Source organism: Pleurodeles waltl, chromosome 12 (genome assembly GCF_031143425.1).
Source record: "Pleurodeles waltl isolate 20211129_DDA chromosome 12, aPleWal1.hap1.20221129, whole genome shotgun sequence".
In the NCBI taxonomy this organism is placed as follows: domain Eukaryota; kingdom Metazoa; phylum Chordata; class Amphibia; order Caudata; family Salamandridae; genus Pleurodeles; species Pleurodeles waltl.
This window is the reverse complement of record NC_090451.1, coordinates 191015487-191039597: the sequence shown is the minus strand read 5'-3', so window position 1 is coordinate 191039597 and position 24111 is coordinate 191015487. Positions and strand designations below refer to the sequence as shown.

General features: G+C 47.7%; 1 protein-coding gene across 2 annotated transcripts in view; it reads left to right on the top strand.

The window, feature by feature from the left end:
- The window catches only part of ZCCHC14 (zinc finger CCHC-type containing 14), a 547370-nt gene that overhangs the window by 166448 nt on the left and 356811 nt on the right, over positions 1–24111 (top strand). For both annotated transcript variants that reach the window (XM_069216334.1, XM_069216333.1), the window contains exon 5: positions 15271–15380. In XM_069216334.1, coding sequence (XP_069072435.1) covers positions 15271–15380 — 110 coding nt within the window. The remainder of the gene's footprint in view (positions 1–15270; positions 15381–24111) is intronic.

Below are 24111 nucleotides of genomic sequence, written 5' to 3'. Positions count from 1 at the left end.
ATATTTCCACTGAAGTCGATGGATTCTAAAAGAAAGTCGTAAGGTAATGGTTTGATTAATGTGAAAATCCAAAACTACTTAGGACAATAATTTCGGTTGAGCTCTCATAACTACTTTATTGGTATGAAATATGGTATATGGTTCATGAGAACATAAAGCTTGAATCTCACTAACTCCATGTGCTGATGTGACTGTAACCAGAAAATCATCTTTCCAAAATAGATTTTGTAATGAGGGTTTATGGATAAGTTTGAAGGGAGCTGCCCCGGGGCGTGCAATCACAATATTCAGCTCCCAAGGAGAAGGACAGCATATTGGGGAAAACCTTTTTGATGCCTTATCAGAAGTCCTTAATAACTGGGATTTCAAGAAAAGAGATTTGTGAAGGACATGTTCTGTAGGCAGTAATAGCTGCCAAATGGACTTTAATAGAAGAAAATAGTGAACTAGGTTTGGCCATATGAAGTAAGTACGGAATTAAAGCTCCTTCGTGGCACATGATTGGATTAATGTTCTTGTCTCTTCCAATAGGAAAAAAAATACGATTTTTTTAGATGCTGTTAGGCTTCTTTCAGACTTTTTCTGCACTCATGTGACAAATTCAAATGTACAAGTTCAGGAGCCGTGCTGCCCAACTTAAAGAGGAAAGGTTGGGATAAACCACCTGGCCTCTGAACTTGGTGAGAAGGTCCTGTCTGCATGACAGTCAAATTCGTGGTTGTTCAGACATGTGAAACAGATCTGTGACCCACCACTGCCAGGGCCACTCTGTATCTATCAATATCATTCTGGCCTTTGAGTAAGACTGCTTGATGATCACTGCTGGAATCAGGGTATTTGTGGAAAAGAGGAGAGAAATCTATAGGGCATTCCCCATTGTCCATAGGTAAAATCTCAAGGTGAAGTATGGGCATTTTTGTGTTCTTTGCAGTTGCAAAGAGATTTCTATGAGGCAAATTCCAGGCACCAAAGACGTCGTGAAAGACTGAGTCATGTAGTACCTAATTGTGGTTTTGTTAAATAAACATGTTGAGTCAGGTCTTTTTTTGTTTTTTGGACTCCAGTAGATGAGCTCCAGTGATCCTAAGGTTCCTGGCCAGCAACCAATTCCATTATTGTTTGGACCTGCAGTAATGAGACTCTGGATCTTGGCATGCCTTGTTCATTCAGATAAAACATTGTTGTTGTGTAGTCTTTCTGACTAAAGAGGTGATCGGTTTTGAAGGACAGCTGGAAAGATGGGACAAATGAACCGATCTTGGCTCCAGTAGGTTGATATGGCAAGACATTTTTCATGGACGATGTTCCCTCTATTTGAAGGTTATCCATGTGTGCATCCCAACTTGACAGGAAAGCATCAGTCAGTAATGTTTGTGTTGGAACTTCCTGATGAAAAGTCATTACTTGGAGGCAGATTTTCTGATGATTCCACCATTTGAGAATTTGTTTTGCTTCAAGGGAAAGAGTGTTCTTGTTTTCCCAATTGCATGAGCATAGACTCTACTGGTCTTCCAGACATTCTCGTGGTGGTCTAATGTCAAGCCAGGCATTTGGTGTTAGAAAATGCAGGATACCATTGAACCCATAAGAGATGACACTTGTCGCACCATTGAATGGGAAACTTTCATGAGGGAATGACATTTCATTTATAGGACTAAAAGTCTCTCCTCTAGGATACATTTTGGCTTTTCGGGTATCGAAAGTTACCCCAGGCAATAAAGATACTGTAGTGGCGTTGAGATCGATTTTTTGATGATTTTGGTGATTGATATGTAGACCTAATCAACTGAGAGTAGAGACAGCTACTTGATAATGTTGTAGAGCTTGTTGGTGCATTGACGCCCTGATAATCCAGTCGTCTAGCTAGAGAAAAAACAATAATTTGAATTTCCTTTGATGTACAGCACCCACCACCATTCACTTTGTTTAGGCCTCAAATCAGCCCTCAGACCTTTTTCAGAGTACTTTGTACTGGTACTGGTCATGTCCTACCACAATTCTCAGGAATCTGCATTGCTTTCTGGTTATTGGAATATGAAATTACGCATCTTGAAGATTTATGGAACAGAGCCGATCCCCTTGATGGATTTAGGGATAAACTTTGATGTAATACTAGCATAATGACACCCCTCCCACCCCCCAACTCCTCCCTCCGTATCCATTTATTTGCGACTTTCAGATCTAGTATGGGTCTGAATTTGTTTCTTGGACATTTCTTTTTCACTAAAAAGTAACTGGAATAATTTCCCTTTCCTCTTTGAGGAAGAGGTACAAGCTCCAGTGCAGGGTTTTGCAGAAGAATGTTCACTTCTGATTGTAGCATCTCCAGATGCTGATTGGATGCTTTTGATTGAATGTCTTGACGGAGGACTGATGAATCTGAGACGGTAACCATTTGTACCCAAGCATTGTTTGTGGTGGTAGTCCAGTCTGTTAGATATTTGGTAATACTTCCCCTTACCGGAGTGAATAAAGGAAGAATGGGAAGCAGCAGCCAATTATGTGGAACCTTCAATAGGTCTTCCTGCTTGAACCGTTTGGTGGCCACATCTTCCTTTTCGTTGACGTCACCGATTTTGAAAAGGTCTTTATTGTGGTTGCTAAAGGTGTCCTTGAAGCCCCTGTGAGGGTTGAACCCTGAGAGGATAATAACGTCTTTTATAAGACCAGTATTGATGTTTTCTCTGCTCTTCATTTTTCCAGACCAACTGCTTTCAGCGTCCCAACTTCACTTTTAATACGAGTTATTGCATTGTCTGTATGGCTCCCAAATAGTAGTTCCTGTTTAGATTCACTAATGACCGAGCTGAAACACTCATGCACTGATAAAAAATCTCTGGAATGCTCTTCTTAGTCTAAAGAAGAAATGTATTCATTCACTTCGCAAGATTCGTAAAGGAGATTAGCATGCAGAAAGTACACGTTTAAAAATGGTCACAGCAGTGAAATGAAAACGTGTACAAATGATTCTCCACTGCATTATACACAGCAAATATCTGTATCTATATTACAATGCAAAGCGAGTAATTAATTTAAAAATGCATCACCGTGAGGCAAGGGCAAATCTGCTTCATCTCCCTCCTAATCAGGATCAGATAGCCAGACCCCAGAATCGATCGTGGAGAGAGAGATTGTTAGAAATAGGGTCTTTGGTTGGCAGTCAGGTTACCCCCTATCCAAGCAAGGACCCTCACTCTAGTCAGGGTAAGTCACACACAATCCAAATTATCATGTGCCCACCCTCTGGTAGTTCGGCACTGAGCAGTTAGGCTTAACTCAGAAGGCTTGTGTAAAGTATTTGTGCAATAAATCATGCAATAACACAGTATAACACCACAAAAATACCCCACACAGTGTTTCAAAAAAAAATATAGAATATTTCTCTGGATAAAAGCAGGTCAAAACAATCAAGATTTGATAAGTACACGTTAAAATATCACTTCAGAGAATGGTAAAAAGAGTCTTTAGTCTTTAAAAAGCCACCAGTGTCTCTTGCAAGCACAAAGTACCTGGTTTGCGTTCAAATTCTCCGCAAGGGGGCCGCAGAGGAGGAGATGCGTGGAAAATGGGGAGGTGTGCGTCTGTTTCCTAGGGCGCACACAGACAATGCGTTGGTAATTTTTCACGCAGGGAAGGCTTTGCGTCGATTTCCGACGTGCTGACTTGGATCCTCTTCGGGTTGCAGGGTATTCGGGTGCCCCGGGGACGATGCAGAGAAATCCTGGGTGTGCAGGACGAAATCACAGGAGCTTCGTCGATCCGGTGAGTGATGCAGGGAAATATCTTTCGCATGCCAGAAGCAGCGTCGATTCTTCTTGCAGGAAGTCAGGCTGTGTCGTTCCGGCTCGGCTATGCGTCGATCCAGTGGACCGTGCGTTAAAGTTCCGGTTGCAACACTGGCGCTGCGTCGATCTCCTCTCCGGGTGCCAGGCTGCGTTGTACCGGTTCAGCGTGCGGTTATTTGTGGTGAAGCCTTTTTGGCCCTGAGACTTCAAGGAACAGGGGGCAAGCTCTCTCCCAGCCCTTAGAAAACACTTCTCTGCAGAGCCAGAGGGCAACAAGGCAGCAGGGCAACAGAAGGGCAGCAGTCCTTTGCGGAAAAGCAGTCAGGTGAGTCCTTTGGGCAGCCAGGCAGTTCCTCTTGGCAGGTTGCAAGGTCTGGTTCAGAGTTGCTTCTTCTGTGGTATCTTGCCCAGAAGTGTCTGAGTTGGTAGGGTCAGAGGCCCTGTTTGAATACACAAATGTGCCTTTGAAGTGTGGGAGACTTCAAAGAGTGGCTTAGAAGTGCACCAGGTCCCCTTTCAGTTCCATCCTGTCTGCCAGGGTCCCAATAGGGGGTTTGGCAGTCCATTGTGTGAGGGCAGACCACTGTCCTTTCAAATGTAGGTGTCAGGCCCTCCACCCTCCCAGCCCAGGAAGACTCATTTAGTATGCAGATGTGTGCAGGTGTGACTGAGCATCCTGTGTTTGGGGTTGTCTGAGTGAAATACACAAGGGAGCTGTCAACTAACCTAGCCAGATGTGGATTGTAAGGCACAGATGGATTTAAGTGCAGAGAAATGCTCACTTTCTAAAAGTGGCATTTCTTAAATAGTAATAATAAATCCAACTTCACCAGTCAGCAGGATTTTGTATTACCATTCTGGCCATACTAAATATGACCTTCCTACTCCTTTCAGATCAGAATCTACCACTCAAACAGTATATGAGGGTAGTCCTAAGGTTAGCCTATGAAAGGAGCAGGCCTCACAGCAGTGTAAAACGAATTTGGGAGTTCTACACTACCAGGACATATACACTACACAGGTATATGTCCTGCCTGTTACCTACATAGCACCCTGCCCTATGGGTTACCTAGAGCCTACCTTCGGGGTGACTTATATGTAGAAAAAGGCGAGTTTAATGCTTGGCAAGTACTTTTAAATGCCAAGTCGAATTGGCAGTGAAACTGCACACACAGGCCTTGCAATGGCAGGCCTGAGGCATGGTTAAGAGGGTACTTATGTGGGTGGCACAATCAGTACCGCAGGCCCACTAGTAGCATTTGATCTACAGGCCCTGGGCACATGTAGTGCACTTTACTGGGGACTTACAAGTAGATTAAATAAGCCAATTGGGTATGAACCAATGTCACCATGTTTTAAGGGAGCAAGCATATGCACTTTAGCAATGGTTAGCAATGGTAAAGTGTGCAGAGTCCTAAAACCAGCAAAAACAGTGTCCAAAAAGTGGTGGGAGGCAGGCAAAAAGTTAAGGGGTGACCACACTAAGCTGTCAGGGCTAACAGAGATCAATTATCCTCACGGGAAAGGTGACACATCTCAGCATCCTGAGCATGTCCGAGATCCGAGTCACTCCCCGGTCCATCTGGTCTCGGCCTCTTATACTTTGAACAAACAAGAGAGGACAATTCTAGAAACTCACTCTCACTGCATCAGTTTATTATTTAAAAAAAAAAATGCTGGTTTCTTTAGGTCAGCTTTGAAAAGAACATGTCGGGAATTGGCCAAAATCCCAAGTTGCCCTCTACCGAGCTGAAACTCGTGCACTGACAAAAATCTCTGGAATGCGCTTCTTAGACTAAAGAGGACATTTATTAATTCATTTTGCAAGGTTCGTAAAGGAGATTAGCATGCTGAAAGTGCACGTTTAAAAATGGTCACAACAATGAAATGAAAACATGTACAAATGATTCTCCACTGCAATATGCACAGCAAATATATGTTTCATATGGATACAACTACCTGTGGATTCCTCACCTTATGAATTCTCCCAATGCGCCAGCATTCGATGAAAAATCTTCTTCCCAGCTCTCCACGTCGACGAGGACGTCACAATTGCACGGCTCTGCACGCGATTCCGTCTGATGTCACTGTGACAATAAGAGGTCCTCTCCGGCAAGCTGATGTCAGTTTCACCCATTTTGTACGTGCCTTTGAGGCGAACAGGTGAAAACCGACCTCACTATAGCTTAAATGAATACATACATAAAACCATATTGATGTAACACAATTAGAACAATCATTTATATATAAAATTATCAAAACATATATACACTTGTAATACAGAAGTCTTGGTATGACCAGACAGGCAACGGGGAGGTGGGAGGGACCTGTGAGGAATCCACAGGTAGCTAGTGTATCCACCAGAAAAAGAGTTACCGAAGGGAAGAACTTGTTCTTCTGATGGATACAACTACCTGTGGATTCCTCACCTTATGAATAGAGTCCCAAAGCAGTACCTGCTCAGAGGTGGGTGCCTGACTGGTCACACCAAGAAATCCTGCAACAACAGAACGTGCAAAATGGCCGTCCCTCCTAACTGCCGAGTCCAAGCAATAATGCTTTGCGAAAGTTTGGAGGGAAGCCCAAGTTGCTGCTTTGCAAATATCCACCACCGGAACACCTCTAGCCAAGGCCGAAGTGGCAGACTTAGCTCTGGTAGAATGAGCTCTAATACCCTCAGGAGGAACCTTCTATGCTAACGGTTAACAGATCTTAATGCAAAGAATGACCCACCTGGATATGGTTCTTTTATGGACCGCTCTGCCTTTCATCTTTCCTACATATCCAACCGAGAGCCCTTCTGGGGTCCAAACAATGGAGTCTTTCTTCCTCCTTTGAAGGATGAGGAGGAGGGTAGAAAGATGAAAGGATAATAGAGTGCCCAATATGGAAAGGCGTGACAACTTTAGGAAGGAAAGCCACCCTGGTTTTCAGCACCACTTTGTCAGCAAAGAATGACTTAAAGGGATGTTTAACACTAAGGGCCTTAAGCTCACTCACACGCCTAGCAGACATAATAGCTATCATTACTATTTTATTATTCATAAGATGCTGGTTACTTTAGGTCAGCTTTGAAAAGAACACGTCGGGAATTGGCTAAAATCCCAAGGTGCCCTCTATCAAAACAAAACCGTTCCATGCCGTCCTAGTACATTCTTATCAACCTAAGCCCTTGGTGAAAAGAAACACGCAGAAAAAAAACATGACCACATTGCATAACGTAGAAAAATCTTGCAGCTCTTAACGTGGCGGTGGCTAATGCTAAAATGAAGTCAATAGGAAAAATGGAGTTGGTGGTCACTAATGTGACGGTGTGCTGCTAGGCTAAGTGCAATGTGGAGTCTTCGGTCAAAACACAAATATCATTACAGTTCCAGAGAAAGAAAGGTTGATAACTCTCTGAGGTTTCTGTTTGAGAGATGTTAAACAAAGCCAAGACTGTTGCCGGCGTGATAATCCGTGGCAATAACCATGTGCTGCAACAAAGAAGAGTCAGCAGCAGTGCTGATTACCTGGTTATAGACCATCAGCCCTTCACTCCTCATCTCTATAAAATCCTCCCTGCTATCACTTGGCAGGTCATCCCCCAAAATGTGGTCTGGAGTCCCATAAAGACCTGTTATTATTGCCTGGGTGGGCCATTGCAGTCACAGATTTCATGTGTGTGGTTGCCTTACCACATACTTTGCACCCTACAGAGTCCAGTTTTCTATTTTCTTTGTCCGGTGGGACGGTAGACGAAGGGTTAGTCCACCCCAGAATCAGGAGGTGGATCTGAGCATAGCAATAACTGATCCTACTCAGGAGATCTCTATTTTTTTTTTTTTAGGAGCCTAGTTGGAGCCGCTTTCTCTGTAGCCAGTGCAAGGAAAAGCTCCATAGCTATTTCTAATAAGTCTGGAACTAGAGGCAGGAGTGGATAGATAGAGGAGCGTAGGTGAAGGGTTTAAAAAACGTCGTTGCTGAGGGAGCTGGTAAAGGAATGTTGAATTTTGTTGCTCCTCTCACAAGAACTTCTTAAAATATTTGTCATCAGTTGGCAAGACCCTTGCCGGAAGAGGCAGTCAAAGTGGCTGAAAGCTTTCTCATGTTCTAAGAAGTGTTTGAGTAACATGAATGCATCCTGGATCTTTACCTGGATTGCTATCTGTGCCTGCGTCTGGACGAATTCCTTAACAAAGAGGGTCTGGAGTGTTGTTGGCGATCTCTTGATATTACCTTTGATCTATGATGAGATCTAATCCTTGGTTGCAGGGTCTTAGATCTTCGTGGTGGTACTGCTGGGCCTTAATGGAGAAGGAGCTTCCCAGAGTGACTCACTCTGAGGAAAAGGCGGAGGTGAAGGATGCTGATAAAGCACTGATGGAGCTGATTGTTGCAATGGAGGAGGCTATGGAGAATCTGGTATGACCACTGGCAATGAGGGAGAATATGCTCATGAATAATCTGAGTTAGAAGTTGATGGTAACGTTCTCATTCTTCTGACAGTCCTCAGATTTGGTATGTCTTGATGTTAAAAGGCCTCCTCTTCGAGTTTGACCTAGCTTTTGATAGCGAACATGTTGCCACTGTACCTCACCACTTGGATGTTGATAGAAAACATTGTAGTTTTCCTTGACTTTTCCTGTTTTTGGATCTGTCGCTGAGTCCTCAGAGGGTAGTGGTAGGACCCTGGTAGAGGACTGACCCTCTCCTTGCGCATGTGAAGTCCCACCTTCAGTTACCACCTGCTGCTTTCTTTGTCGCTCTTGCAGCCCATGAACGCATATCTTTGTTCTATTCTTCAAGCTGTGCCTTAAAAAAGTCTTGCAGTGTTGGAATTTCAGGAATGAGACTGTCAGGAAGTTAGAGTATACATAGATCATTAGGTTTAGGATATATCTGATAGAGACTTCTAGCTGCAGATTCCTTACCTTTACAATTTCCAGGCTTCTGCTTGGAATCTGGAAATTTTGCTGAGCATGCATCCCGTCAGGTGGCGTTGTTTGGATCCGCTTGGTGGCGTTGTTGGAGTAGTCTGACATCACTGTCGCCTACAAAGGCACTACCCAGGCGTGCATACATCCGTTCTTTTCCTTCCACGCCAGTTAAGCGCAGATCTGGAACAGATCTATGCTCTTCTATTTTTTGACAGGCCTTTTTCAACCTTTTTGTTAAGAACACGACCATGGTTCCAAGTCATGCTTGGACTGCCAGGCCATGGCTCTGAAAGCTTTGAGGGAGCGGACCCTAAAGCTAATGACGGCCCAGCTCAGAGGTCGAGGTCACAGTCAAGGAGAAGGTTGCCGGACCGCTCCAGGAGCCCGAAGTCCTCTTCGTCCCACTCGAGGTCCTCTGGGCACTCAGGAAAGAGGCACAAGACGAGGCAGAAGTTCAAGCCGGCTTCAACTTTGCCTCACCTGTCAGCCGACGATGCGACTTGGGAATGTCAACGTTCAAGGCACAGTTCCGCAGAACTGATGCTAGAGCCGACTCTGCGCCTTCCTCCCCTTCCAGGAGCTGGAGTGCCCCCCACTAAACTCAGAGTTTTGTGAGGCAAAGCACCTTGTGTTTGAGCGTCTAGCCCTGCCGGAGCGCCCTCAGGGCCTGTGTGGTCGGCAGAGACCCCAGCAGATTCTACGCCGGCGGCTTTGGCTTTGGCTTCAGTGGGGCCTCATGGATCTGATTCCGGAAAAGCACCGGCTGCATACAGTCGACCTTCTCTGGTGCTGCTCGATATTGATGCTTCCGGTGCTCACTGGTGACGTGAGCCCCATTCTTATCACCAACGAGCCAGAACTGCGTCACCCGATGCCAGTTACGGTGCCCACAGGTGGTAGACCTATGTGTGAGCATTTACTGAACGGCCTGGCACTGGTGAGGAATGGGAGAGGTCTTTGGACCCCCTAGAAACTCACATGGAGCCATTGGACTGGTATGAGGAACTAGGAGAGGCCAGTGGACTGGACACCTCCCTAGATTCTGGCTTGCTCTCCCCTCCTACGGTGCTACGAAGGAGGGTGCATCGTATGCAATAGTGGTGTACAGGGCAGCGGAGGCCCTTGATCTGCCTACAGTGCCGGTCAGGACTAACCTCTTGACAGGGGAGTTTCAGAAACAGACTTGCACAACAGAACCAGTGTTGCCCTTCAATGTAGCCTTCACTGATGTCCTTCTGGGGATTTGGTCCAAAGCCAGCACTGGCTCCTGTAAGCAGGACAATTGGCTGCCCCCATTAACTGGCACTGAGTGACCTTAGTTTCCTCACACAACATCCCACCCCAAAGAGCTTGGTAGCCCAAGCATCTACTTCCCATGGCGCTTTTCCTTCCACAACTCTAGATGGGGAATCCAAGAGACTGCATCAGCTCGGCAAGAAAATGTTTTCTTCCAACAGTCTGGCATTGAGGTCCGTAAACACCTCATGTGTATTGGGCAGTTTTTCCCACACTTTGTGGGATACGGTGGTGCAGGTGTTGCCTCATGTCCTGGAGGACGCTTGGGCCATTCTTTCCCAAGCAGTTAAGGATGGGAGAGACGCAGCAAAGTTTATCATCAGGTGTTGTTTGCACATGACTGACCTGCTGGGTAGAGCGATTTCTACGCCACGCCTGGCTTCGTAAATAAGGCTTTTCAGGGGATGTCCAAGCAAACCTCATGGACATGCCCTTCGATGGGTCCCGCCTACTTGGCGAATGACAGACTCAGCGCTGGATCGCTTTAAGGACTCCCGGGCTATGGCCAAGTCCTTGGGCCTCTCGGTGACCACTCGTCAACAGTCGTTTGAAGCTTTGGAAGGGGTGTGGCAGCTCACCATCCATAGTCCAGCCACCATCTTGTGCAGGCATGCGGTTGTGGTGCCTTTAGACCCAGGGGGTCTGGCCGGAAGTCGTCCACCACCCAGCCCCCCCACCTCTACAGTGTCCAAGCCCTCCTAGTGTGATTCTGCAAGACCATGTACGTTCAGTTGGAGGTAAGATTCAATTTCATCTCCCTCACTGGTGGTCCATAACATCGGACAAATGTATCTTGCAGATCATACAGAAAGGCTATTCCCTCCTCTTCCATTCTTTCCCTCCCCCAGTGCCTTCCACAAAAGAACAGCTGATGGAGGATCACTTGGTTTTGCTTAGCGAGGAAGTTGCAGCACTCTTGGTCAAGGGAGCCACAGAAAGGGTCCCGATATCAGCAGTAAGCAGTGGTTGTTATTTCCGCTACTTTTTGATACCCAAAAGAACAAGGGCCTTCACCCTATTCTGGATTTGTGGGACGTCAGTCTTTTCCTCAAAGAAGGAGAAATTCAAAATGCTGGCTATGGGTTAGGTCTTGTCTGTCCTAGACCAAGGAGACTGGATAGTGGCGTTGGATGCATAGTTCCACATCTCCATCCTGCCTGCCCACTGGCGCTACTTGCGGTTCAAAGTAGGCCACAGGCACTTTTAGTTTACATGCTACTCTTTGGCCTTACCAGTGCCTCTCTGGTGTTCACCAAGGTGATGGCAGTGGTCGCAGCTCATTTGTGCAGGTTAGGGGTTTCATTCTTCCCCTACCTCGAAGACTGGCTGTTGAAGGCTCCTTCACCTCAGGATGTTGTTACCCGCCTTCAGACTAAGGCGAACCTTCTGCATTCGCTGGGGTTCACTATAAATGTGCCAAAGTTGCACCCAACTCTCTCTCAGACATTCCCTTTCATCTGTGCTGTTCTGGACACAGTTTAGTTTTTGGGCCTGTCCTCCCGAGCAGCAAATCCAGGTTATGATTCGATGTTTCAGCCTCTATCCTCGATTTCGGTGAGAAAGATTCTGAGGCTGCTGCACCTCATTGCCTCCTGCATCCTGTTAGTAAAGCATGCCCAGTGGCATATGAGGGCTCTGCAATGGGAACTGAAGTTCCAATGTGCGTAGAATCAGGGAAATCTTTCTGACACGATTCAGATCTCTGAGGGAACTGCAAAAGATCTGCAGTGGTGGTTAAGGAACCACAATTGGGTTAGAGGCAGACTTCTCACCCTTCACCTACCAGATTTTACAGTAATGACAGATGTGTCACTTCTGGGATGGGGTGGCCATCTGGGAGAATTGGAGATCAGAGGTCTCTGGCAGAATCCGGACTTCATATCAAGTTGCTGGAGCTCCGGGCAATCCAGTTAGCATTGAAGGAATTTCTTCTGGTTGTCAAAGGGAAGATCGAGAGGTGTTCACGGACAACACCACTGCAATGTGGTACTGCAACAAACAAGGCGGTGTGGGGTTGTGGACCCTTTCTCAAGAGGCCTTGCGCCTCTGGACATGGCTGGAACAGCAGGGCATAACCCTGGTGTTTCAACACCTGGCAGGTTCTCTGAACACCATGACGGGCGAACTCAGCTGTCGATGCCTAGCAGATTACAAGTGGCGTCTCCATCCAGAGGTAGCACAATGACTTTAAGCAGTGGTGGGGGAGCATTGGTTAGATCTGTTCACATCCTAGGAGAGCGCCCAATGTCAGCAGTATTGCGTGTTGGAGTTTCCAAGGTAGCATTTGCTCAGCAGTGCTTTTCATCAGGAGTGGAGCTCAGGCCTCCTGTACACCTTTCTGCCCATACCACTTCTGCCCAGAGTGCTCACAAAGATCAGGAATGACCTGGCCAAAGTAATCCTTGTTGCTCTGGACCGGACACAAAGAGTCTGATATCCCGAGCTCCTGAAAATGAGCATTGATCCTCCACTCAAGTTGCCCCTTCTGAAAGATCTTCTGTCACAGCAGCAGCAGGGGAAGCTTCTCCAACTGAACCTGTCAACTCTGTGCCTTCATGCATGGAGATTGAGCGACAGCAATTGACAGCCTTCAACCTTTCTCCTGAAGGCAGTAAAGTTATTCTGGCAGCCAGGCTTCCCTCTACCAAGACAGTATACAGCTAGTGTTAGAAACACCTTGTATGTTATTGTACAGAAAGATCTATTGATCCTCTTTCTGCTTCTCGCACTGACATTATTTTCTTTATCTTGTCCCTTGCCCTGCAGGGCTCTGCATTGGGCACTCTCAAGCATTATCTTTCCGCCTTATCGGCCGGGTCGGCCTTCATTATTCAAATCTCCTACTGTAAATAGATTCCTTAAAGGGTTTGTGCATACGTATCCTCCAACGACCCTTGCCATGCCTCAGTGGGACTTAAATTTGGTTATCACTTTTCTAATGTGTGCTCCCTTTCAGCGTTTACACAACTGTCCCCTCTGGCTGCTTACCTTCAAGACAACCTTCTTAGTGGCAATGCCATCTGCCAGGAGGGTGAGTGAGATGCAAGCTCTCATCAAAACCTCCGTATGTCACTATGTTTTCAGACAGGATGATGCTTCGTACTCATGCCTCTTTCCACCCTAAGGTGGTTACCCCGTTTCACCTGGGTAAGAACATCACCCTGCCCATCTTTATTACTCCCCCGCATCCCTTTAAGGATGAGGAGCGACTCAGTCGACTGGGCCAAAAAAAAGCGTTGGCGTTCTACCTTGACCGCACAAAAGAGTTCAGGCTGGATGACCAACTCTTTGTGGTGCACGTGGGATCAAATAAAGGTCAGGTAGTGCAGAAACTAACCATTTTGCTCAGGTTGTTCTCTGCATAAAAATCTGCTACGCTCTGGTGAAAAAGCATCCTCTTGAGAACTTGAGGGATCATTCCACAAGGGGCAAAGCTGCTACTACTGTGTTAGCAAGAGGTATCAGTCCTGCACATCTGTCAGGCTGCAATGTGGGGGTGTCTGCACACGTTTTCCAAACACTGCTGCCTGGACAGTTGTCCGAGGAGATGGGCAATTTGTTCATTCAGTCCTGCAGGACTTTGAGGACAATTTGTCGGCAGCCCATGGCCAGAAGGGTATGGCTTGAGTATCTATTCTAAAGGTAAGGAATCTGCAACTAGAAGTCCCTATCAGATGAAATAAAGTTACTTACCTTCAGTAACGCATTATCTGGTAGAGACTCTAACTAGCTGAAGATTCTTTACACCCATCCATGCCTCCCTGCTCTGCAGACTCATTTCCTAGAGTTAAGAGTTGTCCCTTTCAGGGCCCTAGTTTTTACACACAGGCAACTATTGGTTCTTTCCATGGCTGTGCGCTTCTGGCGTGGATGTTTGTGGAAAAGTATTGACTTGCGTGCACCTGGGTTGTGCCTTTGTAGACAGTGACGGCACAGACTGCTCCAATGATGCTGACAGCACCACGCGGATCCGAACGACGCCACCTGATTGCGCACACAAGGGTATTGCTGAGCAAAAGTTACAGATTCCAAGCTCATGCTTGGAAATTCTGAAGTTAAGGAATCTGCAGCTATATAGTCTCGATCAGATAATGCATTACCAAAGGTAAGTAACTTGTTCGTTTAAGAAAATAATTCCACAGCTTCTGAAAACAATTTCCAGTTTTAAATGATGGTTTGACCTTCATTAAATGTAAATTAAATAGCCAATATCGCCCACTTTATTAGCTGCAAAACATTTTTTAACACATTATGTGCTAGTTCTTGGCCTTCCAGAAGTAAGTCATTGTCTACACTTAAGAAGATGTGTTTTAAAGAAGTGGCCCAGGATCCTTGCACATGAAAGGAACTATTTAATGCTTATGATTTCAGTGGAGACTCCCCTGATTAAACGTAAGAAACCATTCTTTCTTCAATTTCTGTATTCATCACTATTCCACAGGCTTCTTTCCCCATAAAAGGGGTGAAGTTGTGTGGGTGGGTTCGCCCGTTGAAAGTCAAGATTAGAGTTATCTTGCTCGAACTTCACAGATCTGTCTTAGTGGCCGTGTTGGAAATCAAGTGCTGTATCTTGGTGTATTATCTATCCTAAGGTGAAGAGGCTAGTGTACACTAAAATCAGCTTGACTCTGTGTACTTCTGCTGCTGCTATGGTTTATTTACCTGAAGAAGGCATGGTAAGACACTTGGGTCAGTGAGCGGCAGTGGCTGGGAATGAGCTCTGTCACAAGCTAGAGCTGAGGAGTGCAAAGCCAGTGGTCTATAATTTCTTTATAATGTAATGTTCTTGCTAGTATACTAGACATAACTAATTGTTCTCGAATCGTGTAGCTGATTGCTTTCTGATGTACTGACTATTTTTTCTTCTTAGTTCACTGTTGTGACCTAGATTATTAATCAATGCTGCTTTTTGTGATAGTGTTTTAAAATAGACAATGTAATGAAATAAAGCATTAGGCTTATTTCCATTGAGGCTTGAACTGTTTAGTGTTTTCTTTTAATGTACGATTTAGCAGATGTTATGTATTCTTACATATTTGCCGAAAGAAACATTTTCGAAATTATATTGAAGTAGATGATGGCCCCAATTTTCTCTATCTTGGCAAATAAACTGAAACAAGCTATCCTATTATCAGTAGATATTCCTGTTGCTGGTTTTCAGTTTAGGTTGATAGTAATTGGGGAGGAGTTTGAAATAGAAGGTGGGTCGAATGTACATAACTAAATGTTTCTAACTAATCTTCACTGATATTCTGTCATACCTCCCACAGCTTTCACAGATGTTTCCTGATGAAAATTTGGAGAAAATAATTCCTTGCAAATCTGGTTCAGATTCCTTTCCCCCAGAGAAGAACAACATGGACCTGAAATTAGACCTCAGGTGCGTGGTTTAAATATTTAACTTGATGTTATGTAATTTTCCAGGACAGCCATTTAGCTCAACGTTTTTTGCAGCTTGAATACATAACTCCAGTATATTAAGTGTTTCGTTAATTAAACCGGCTTTTTCCAAGTTGGTGCTTTGAATCCTTTTATCTAAATTGGAGAGAAAATAGATTTCTCTTGATGTAGCTCTGCCCTGAAAGTCCAAAATCCTCTTTGTGTTGCAAACTCATTAAGGATCTTTCATTTTTGCAAGATTGCTGCCAACCCTGACCTGTAAGCGAAAGTTAAATTGGTAAAGGCCTTTCTGTATGAAAGAAACTTGTGTAGTTAGTCCTTTGTTACATGAAGAAGCCTGTGAGTAAAGAATTGGTATTTTTCTGCTGCATTGGCTTTTTAAAGCATTCTAAAGTTTCAATCATTGCCAATCAAATTGTTGCTTCTGATGGATATAACTACCTGTGGATTTCTCACCTAATGAATTCTTCCAATGCGCCAGCATTCAACGGAAATTTTCTTCCCAGCTCTGCACGTCGACGAGGACGTCACAATTGCCCAACTTCACTCGATGCCGTCTGACGTCATTGAGGCAATAAGAGGTCCTCGCCGGCTTGCTGACGTCAGTTCCCTTTTTCCTGTGCCTTTGAGTAACGTTTTTTTCTCCTGGCTCTTGGGGAGCTACTGTTTCTCGGAAGAGATACTTTCCATTTAAAATGTCTCCACTTCGGAAGTCCGGCTTCAAGCCTTGTAGGGAATGCGGGGGTTGTATGTAGGTCACGGACCCGCATAATGACTGTTTATGGTGCTTAAGCTCAGAGCACGACGTGGAAGAGTGTGGTTCCTGTCAGCAAATAAATCCAAAGGCGTTGAAAGAGCGTGAAGCCAAGCTCTTTTTAGCGAAGTCGAAGAAGAAGGAAAGGCATAGACATCGCAGATCTTCGCACAAGAAACGGCACCGTCATGACTCTTGGCATCAGCATGATTCCCGACGTCGGTCGGGGAAAGATCGATCTTGTTCGAGGTCTCCAGCTGCTCGGCATCGCTCGATGTGGGAGGTCAGTCCAACCGTGACGCCACAGCCTCAAAGTCCTCAGGCTTCACCGGTGCCGTCGGTGTTAGAGGTGGACGAGCCTGGCCAGAGTCCTGCCTTCTCACCTTCTCAATCAGAGGTACCCGATCCAGTACTGACGTCTCAGTCTGTGCCGATGCCGCAGGGGGATCCTGCCTTCCCGGCTCAGGGAGCGGATCCGGTGGCCTTCTTAAATGCAATGTTCAACATCTTTAGTGCCATGGCTCCTGGCGGTGCACCGGCTGGTCCCTCAGGTCCATTGGCTTTTGATCTGGGTGTTCCGGCTCCATACAAGCCGATGCCTTTCACGCCCTTCTGCCTGGTAGAAGGGGCTGGTCCGGAACCGGTGCCTCTGACGTCGCCGAGGAGACCTTCGACGCCAGCTGTTTTGGCTGATCAGATGGCGCCGTCGACTTCGCCACGACTCCAATCGACGCTGGGGAAGAAAGCTCGACTTCCCATGGCGCCGATGGATCTGGTGTCAGAAGAATCGGAAGATCAGCGTCAGCTGAGGTCGTCGGCATCTGCTAATTCTTTATCAATGCCGAGGATAGAGGCCAGGTTGCGCTCAAGGAGAAAGGCCCTCAGACTGTTGGAGGAACAAGAATATCAGAGACAGCTTCTAGAGGAAGGCGAGATCGCAGAGCCCCTGGGGGATTTTCAGGGCTTGGACTCTGCCAGCGGTCTTGATGCTTCCCCAGAGTGGGACTTGGCCTCTCCAGGCGAATTCACTGAGGAGGCTGCTTCATTTCACTCCGTGGTGAGAAAGGCAGCAGACTTTTTAGATCTCCTGTTACCTGCAGCTGAGGTGAAAAACAATATTCTCACAGAGGTTTTACATCCGGCTTCAGCTGCTGCAGAGCCACGCCTGCCGTTTAATGAGGCTCTCACTGAGCCAATTATGGAGGCTTGTAGGAAACCAGTATCTTCAACAGCGGTTAGTAGATTAGTTGCGAGGTGGTACAGAGTGGCCCCTGGGGATCAGGGCTTCCTCTCTAAGCATCCAACTCCGGAGAGTCTGATGGTTCAGGCTTCCTGCTTTCGCGTTCAGCTCCTGGTTCGTTCCCTGGGGCTCCATCAGACAGGGAGTCGAAAAGGATGGAGCAGTCGGCCAAGAAGATATTTTCATCTTGCAGTATTGCCTGAAGTCGGCTAACGCAACTTGTGTGTTGGGAAGATCCATTCATGCCTTGAGGGACGCTGCTAAGGCTGAGATGCCAGATTTGCCCCAGGACATGCGGGGTCTTTTGGCTGATGCTAAAGCGGCAGCGACTCCGGTCATTCAGTCGGGGTTAGATACTGCAGATTCAGTGGCCAGAGCGATGGGGACATCGGTTGTAACCAGCAGGCATGCTTGGCTGAGGCCTTCTGGTTTTTCCTCTGATGTGCAAACAACTCTTTTAGACTTACCATTTGATGGAGATAAACTATTTGGTTCGAAAGCTGACTCTGCTTTAGAGCGCTTCAAAGAGAGTAGGGCTACGGCTAAGTCCCTACGTTTGCAGGCTTCTACCACGACCCCGTTTAGGTCATTTAAAAGTTTCAGGGGGTTTGGTTGAGAGACTTCCTTTCGGGGGAGACTCCAGTCTGCAGGCTAACAACCGCCTACTCTTCCCTATAGGTCATTTAGAGGGAGGGGTAGAGTTCGAACCAGAGGAGCCACCCAGCAGCACCCTGCCTCTTCCTCTGGGAGGGGGGGTGCAGCAGGGAAAGCAGCCGTAGTCTTCCGTCCATTCCTTCCCATATTTCTCCTGTTTCATTGTTTCATTTTCTCCGCATGTGGAAGCTGATCACATCGGATTCCTGGGTCATCAATATTGCGGAGAAAGGTTATGCACTTCCCTTTCGGGAGTTTCCTCCTGCCATCCCTCCCCGTCCCTCCTTTTGCACGGAACACCATCTCCTGTTGTTGCAACAGGAAGTTCAGACCCTATTATCAAAAGGTGCAGTTGAGTTGGTTCCAGAGCGGGAAAGGGGTCAGGGTTGTTATTCGAGATAGTTCCTGATCCCCAAGAAGGATGGTCGGTTGAGGCCTATCCTGGACCTGAGGGTTTTGAACTGGTTCCTCAAGCAGGAGAAGTTCAAAATGCTGACCCTAGCTGTAAGGAAATGCCTCCTTGGCATGGTTACCCCCTGACTTTTTGCCTTTGCTGATGCCAAGTTATGATTTGAAAGTGTGCTGAGGCCTGCTAACCAGGCCCCAGCACCAGTGTTCTTTCCCTAACCTGTACCTTTGTTTCCACAATTGGCACACCTTGGCATCCAGGTAAGTCCCTTGTAACTGGTACCCCTGGTACCAAGGGCCCTGATGCCAGGGAAGGTCTCTAAGGGCTGCAGCATGTCTTATGCCACCCTGGGGACCCCTCACTCAGCAGAGACACACTGCTTGCCGGCTTGTGTGTGCTGGTGGGGAGAAAATGACTAAGTCGACATGGCACTCCCCTCAGGGTGCCATGCCAACCTAACACTGCCTATGGCATAGATAAGTCACCCCTCTAGCAGGCCTTACAGCCCTAAGGCAGGGTGCACTATACCATAGGTGAGGGCATAGGTGCATGAGCACTATGCCCCTACAGTGTCTAAGCAAAACCTTAGACATTGTAAGTGCAGGGTAGCCGTCAGAGTATATGGTCTGGGAGTCTGTCATACACGAACTCCACAGCACCATAATGGCTACACTGAAAACTGGGAAGTTTGGTATCAAACTTCTCAGCACAATAAATGCATACTGATGCCAGTGTACATTTTATTGTGAAATACACCCCTGAAAACATACCCGACTTCCAGTGTGGGCTGACTGGTTTTACCAGCCTGCCACACACCAGACATGTTGCTCGCCACATGGGGAGAGTGCCTTTGTCACTCTGTGGCTAGTAACAAAGCCTGTACTGGGTGGAGGTGCTTCTCACCTCCCCCTGCAGGAACTGTAACACCTGGCGGTGAGCCTCAAAGGCTCACCCCCTTTGTTACAGCGCCCCAGGGCACTCCAGCTAGTGAAGATGCCCGCCCCCTCCGGCCACGGCCCCACTTTTGGCGGCAAGGCCGGAGGAGATAATGAGAAAAACAAGGAGGAGTCACTGGCAAGTCAGGACAGCCCCTAGGGTGTCTTGAGCTGAGGTGACTCTGACTTTTAGAAATTCTCCATCTTGCAGATGGAGGATTCCCCCAATAGGATTAGGGATGTGCCACCCTCCCCTCAGGGAGGAGGCACAAAGAGGGTGTAGCCACCCTCAGGGCTAGTAGCCATTGGCTACTAACCCCCCAGACCTAAACACACCCCTAAATTGAGTATTTAGGGGCTCCCAGAACCTAGGAAGAGATATTCCTGCAACCTGAAGACGAAGAAGGACTGCTGACCTGAAGCCCTGTAGAGAAGACTGAGACACCAACTGCTTTGACCCCAGCCCTACCAGCCTGTCTCCCCACTTCAAGAAAAACTGCAACAGCAACGCGTTCCACAGGGTCCAGCGACCTCTGAAGCCTCAGAGGACTACCCTGCATCTAAAAGGACCAAGAACTCCCGAGGACAGCGGCTCTGCTCCAAAGAAGAAACATCTTTGCACCAAAGAAGCATCTTTTAAAAACAACACGTTTCCCGCTGGAAGCGTGAGACTTTGCACTCTGCACCCGACACCCCCGGCTCGACCTACGGAGAAACAACACAACAGGGAGGACACCCCAGCGGCTGCGACCCTGTAAGTAGCCAGAGTTGACCCCCCCCCCGAGCCCCCTCAGCGACGCCTGCAGAGGGAATCCAGAGGCTCCCCCTGACTGCGACTGCCTGCTTCTAAGAACCCGACGCCTGGTAAAGACACTGCACCCGCAGCCCCCAGGACCTGAAGGATCCGACCTCCAGTGCTGGAGCGACCCCCAGGTGGCCCTCTCACTTGCCCAGGTGGTGGCTACCCCGAGGACCCCCCTTGCCTGCTTGCTTCGTTGAAGAGACCCCTGGGTCTCCCTTTGAAACCAATTGCGAACCTGACGCCTGTTTGCACTCTGCACCCAGCCGCCCCCGTGCCGCTGAGGGTGTATGTAGGCGGGCGTCGCTCACCTCGCCTACCTTCGCGCACCACTGGCGATCGCCGAACGCCTCCTCCGGCTTCTGTCCACGTCGTCAAGGAGACGCGTGGGGGCGGAGACGACAATTGGCACCGGACTTCCGGGTTGCCGAGCGGCCACAAAAGGAAGACGCCGCGATCGAAAAGGGCGAAAAGAAGAAGGAGCAGGAGAGACGCCACGGATCCCCATCGAGGAGAGAGGAGAAGACGAGGAAAGATCCCGACCGGGAGGAGACGCCCGTGACCGGAGCAACAAGCCGTGCTGCACCGGCACCCCGTCCAGACCCTATCAAGCCAGAACGACCGAGAGGAAACGAGACAGCCTGCCACGGCCCAGGAGGGTCGTGGCTGCACAAGGTACGTGCCCTCTTCAAGGGCGGCCACCATAAGGAGGGAGAAGGGGAGGCAGAGGGGGGAGAGGTAGAAGGGGGAGGACAGGGACTGGGGAGCTACCAGGGAACCTTCCCACCCGACCTTTAGCCTAACAGAGCTCAGAACAGCCTACCCTCACAAGCTCCTAACTTCCCCACTAAAACACCACTTGTATTAATTTTTTCTTTATTGTTCACTTCGTATCCCCTCACACCTCCCCCCCCCCACACTAAACCCTAAAATTAAGAGACAAGGAAATACCGTCCCACTTACCTGCTGTGTCCTTTTTGTTCTTCCGAGAGAAATCGCGATACCCAGAGGAGGACACCCAGAGCTCACCACCTAAGAGGGAGAAAAGAAAACCGTTAAAAGACCCGTAGCAACCCAACGCTCACGCAGAAGAGAAACAAAGGAAGAAAAGAAGACCTACCATTATATTATTTGTTCCACCTCTCCTATAACTCAAATAAATCACGTAAAATCCCTGTCAAGGGTTTTTGAAATCTGCGTTCGTGTCCTCTGTAGCCCTGATCCCACCCCCACAGTGTACTTTTTGTGCTGACTTGTCTCCCCGGTGCCCTACAAAACCCCCCCTGGTCTGCCCTCCGAATTTGCGGGTACCTACCTGCTGGCAGACTGGAACCGGGGCACCCCCTTCTCCATTGAAGCCTATGCGTTTCGGGCACCACTTTGACCTCTGCACCTGACCTGCCCTGAGCTGCTGGTGTGGTAACTTTGGGGTTGCCCTGAACCCCCAACGGTGGGCTACCTTGGACCCAACTTTGAACCCTGTAGGTGGTTTACTTACCTGCAAAACTAACAAACACTTACCTCCCCCAGGAACTGTTGAAAATTGCACTGTGTCTAGTTTTAAAATAGCTTATTGCCATTTTTGTGAAAACTGTACATGCTATTTTGCTAATTCAAGGTTCCTAAGTTACCTAAGTGAAATACCTTTCATTTGAAGTATTACTTGTAAATCTTGAACCTGTGGTTCTTAAAATAAACTAAGAAAATATATTTTTCTATACAAAAACCTATTGGCCTGGAATTGTCTTTGAGTGTGTGTTCCTCATTTATTGCCTGTGTGTGTACAACAAATGCTTAACACTACCCTCTGATAAGCCTACTGCTCGACCACACTACCACAAAATAGAGCATTAGAATTATCTCTTTTTGCCACTATCTTACCTCTAAGGGGAACCCTTGTACTCTGTGCATGCTATTTCTTACTTTGAAATAGTACATACAGAGCCAACTTCCTACCCTAGCGCAGGTGCTTTTGGCGTTGAACGAAGAAGATTGGATGGTGTCTGTCGACTTGCAGGATGCTTACTTCCATATCCCTATTCTTAAGTCGCACAGAAGTAGCTCCGGTTTGTGGTGGGCATGCAACACTATCATTTTGCGGTCCTTCCTTTACGTCTTACTTCCACGCCTCGAGTCTTCACGAAGGTGATGGCAGTGGTTGCAGCGCATCTCAGGAAGAAGGGGATAGCGGTATTCCCGTACCTGGACGATTGGTTGATCAAAGCCAGGTCTCCAGAGCTCATGTTGCGTTACCTGCAGAGGACAACTCAGTTGTTGTTCGATCTGGGTTTTTCGGTAAATGTGCCCAAATCTCACCTGGAGCCATCTCAACGCCTCCTGTTCATAGGGGCTGTACTGGACACAACATTGAATTGGGCCTTTCCTCCGCCTCAGCGGATTCAGGACATCCAGGCATTGATACCAATGTTTCAAAGTGGAGCGGTTGTTCCAGTCCTCAAGGTCCTTCGTCTGCTTGGTCTGTTCGCCTCATGCAAGCTGTTGGTCACTCATGCACGCTGGCACATGAGGGCTCTTCAGTGGTGCCTCCGCAGGAAGTGGTTTCAACACAAAGGGGATCTCGAGGAGTCGATAACGATCTCCAGAAACACTGCAGCAGATTTGCGATGGTGGGCTGTTGATGGTAACCTTTCCCAAGGAAGGCCGTTCTCACTGCCGCCTCCGGTGACCACAGTGATAACGGATGCTTCCACTTTAGGGTGGGGAGCTCATCTGGGGGACCTGGAGATCGAAGGTTGTTGGTTTTCAGTGGAACAGATGTTTCACATCAATCTGTTGGAATTGCAGGCAATACGTTTGGCTCTCAAGGCCTTCCTCCCCTCCCTTCGTGGTCAGTCGATACAGGTCCTGACGGACAACACTACTGCAATGTGGTACATCAACAAGCAGGGAGGAGTAGGGTCGTACCTTCTCTGCAGAGAAGCTCTACGGCTTTGGTCCTGGGCTCAGGGCCATCCGATTTGCGTAGTAGCAAACCATCTGGTGGGAGTTAAGAACGTTTGTGTGGACAGTCTCAGTCGGCACTTCTCAGCCGATCATGAGTGGCGTCTCCATCCGGACCTGATCCTGTACATCTTCAGGATGTGAGGATTTCCTCAGGTAGATCTGTTTGCTACTCGAGAGAACGTGCACTGTCTGTCGTTCTGCAGCCTCCAGTATCCGGTGCGAGGGGCGTTTGGGGACGTGCTTCAGATGTCCTGGCACGGCCAGTTGCTTTACGCGTTTCCCCACCATATCCTTGATTCCTCGGGTCTTGAGGAAGATTCGCCAAGACCGGGCGCCAGTTATTTTGATAGCTCCGGATTGGCTGCGAAGGGTGTGGTACACAGACCTTCTCCAACTCTCACTGTGTCCTCCGCTCCGTCTCCCTCACAGGGCAGACCTCCTCTCGCAGTCACAGGGGCAGGTTCCACACCCCCACCCCCAGATTCTGCACCTGCATGCCTGGAGATTGAACAGGGCAATCTGAGTTCCTTTTCTCTCCCACCAGAGGTGGTGGATGTTATTTTATCGGCCAGGCGACACTCCACCAAATCAATCTATGCTGGCAGATGGGCAAAATTTGTGGCTTGGTGTGGAGAGAACCAAATTGATCCCTTACGTGCCCATTTGTCGGACATTTTGTTATTTGCGTTGTCCCTGGCGCAGAGGGGTTGTGCAGTTGCGACTGTTAAGGGTTATTTGTCAGCGCTGTCGGCCTTTCTGTGCCTTCCTGATCAACCCTCCTTGTTTAAATCCCGTATAGTTGTAAGGTTCTTGAAAGGTCTTACAAATAAGTTCCCTCCCTCTCCCTTTATTATGCCTCAATGGGATCTGAATTTGGTACTCACACTCTTGATGGGTTCACCGTTTGAGCCTTTACATTCATGCACCTTAAGGTTTTTGGTGTTAAAAACTGTTTT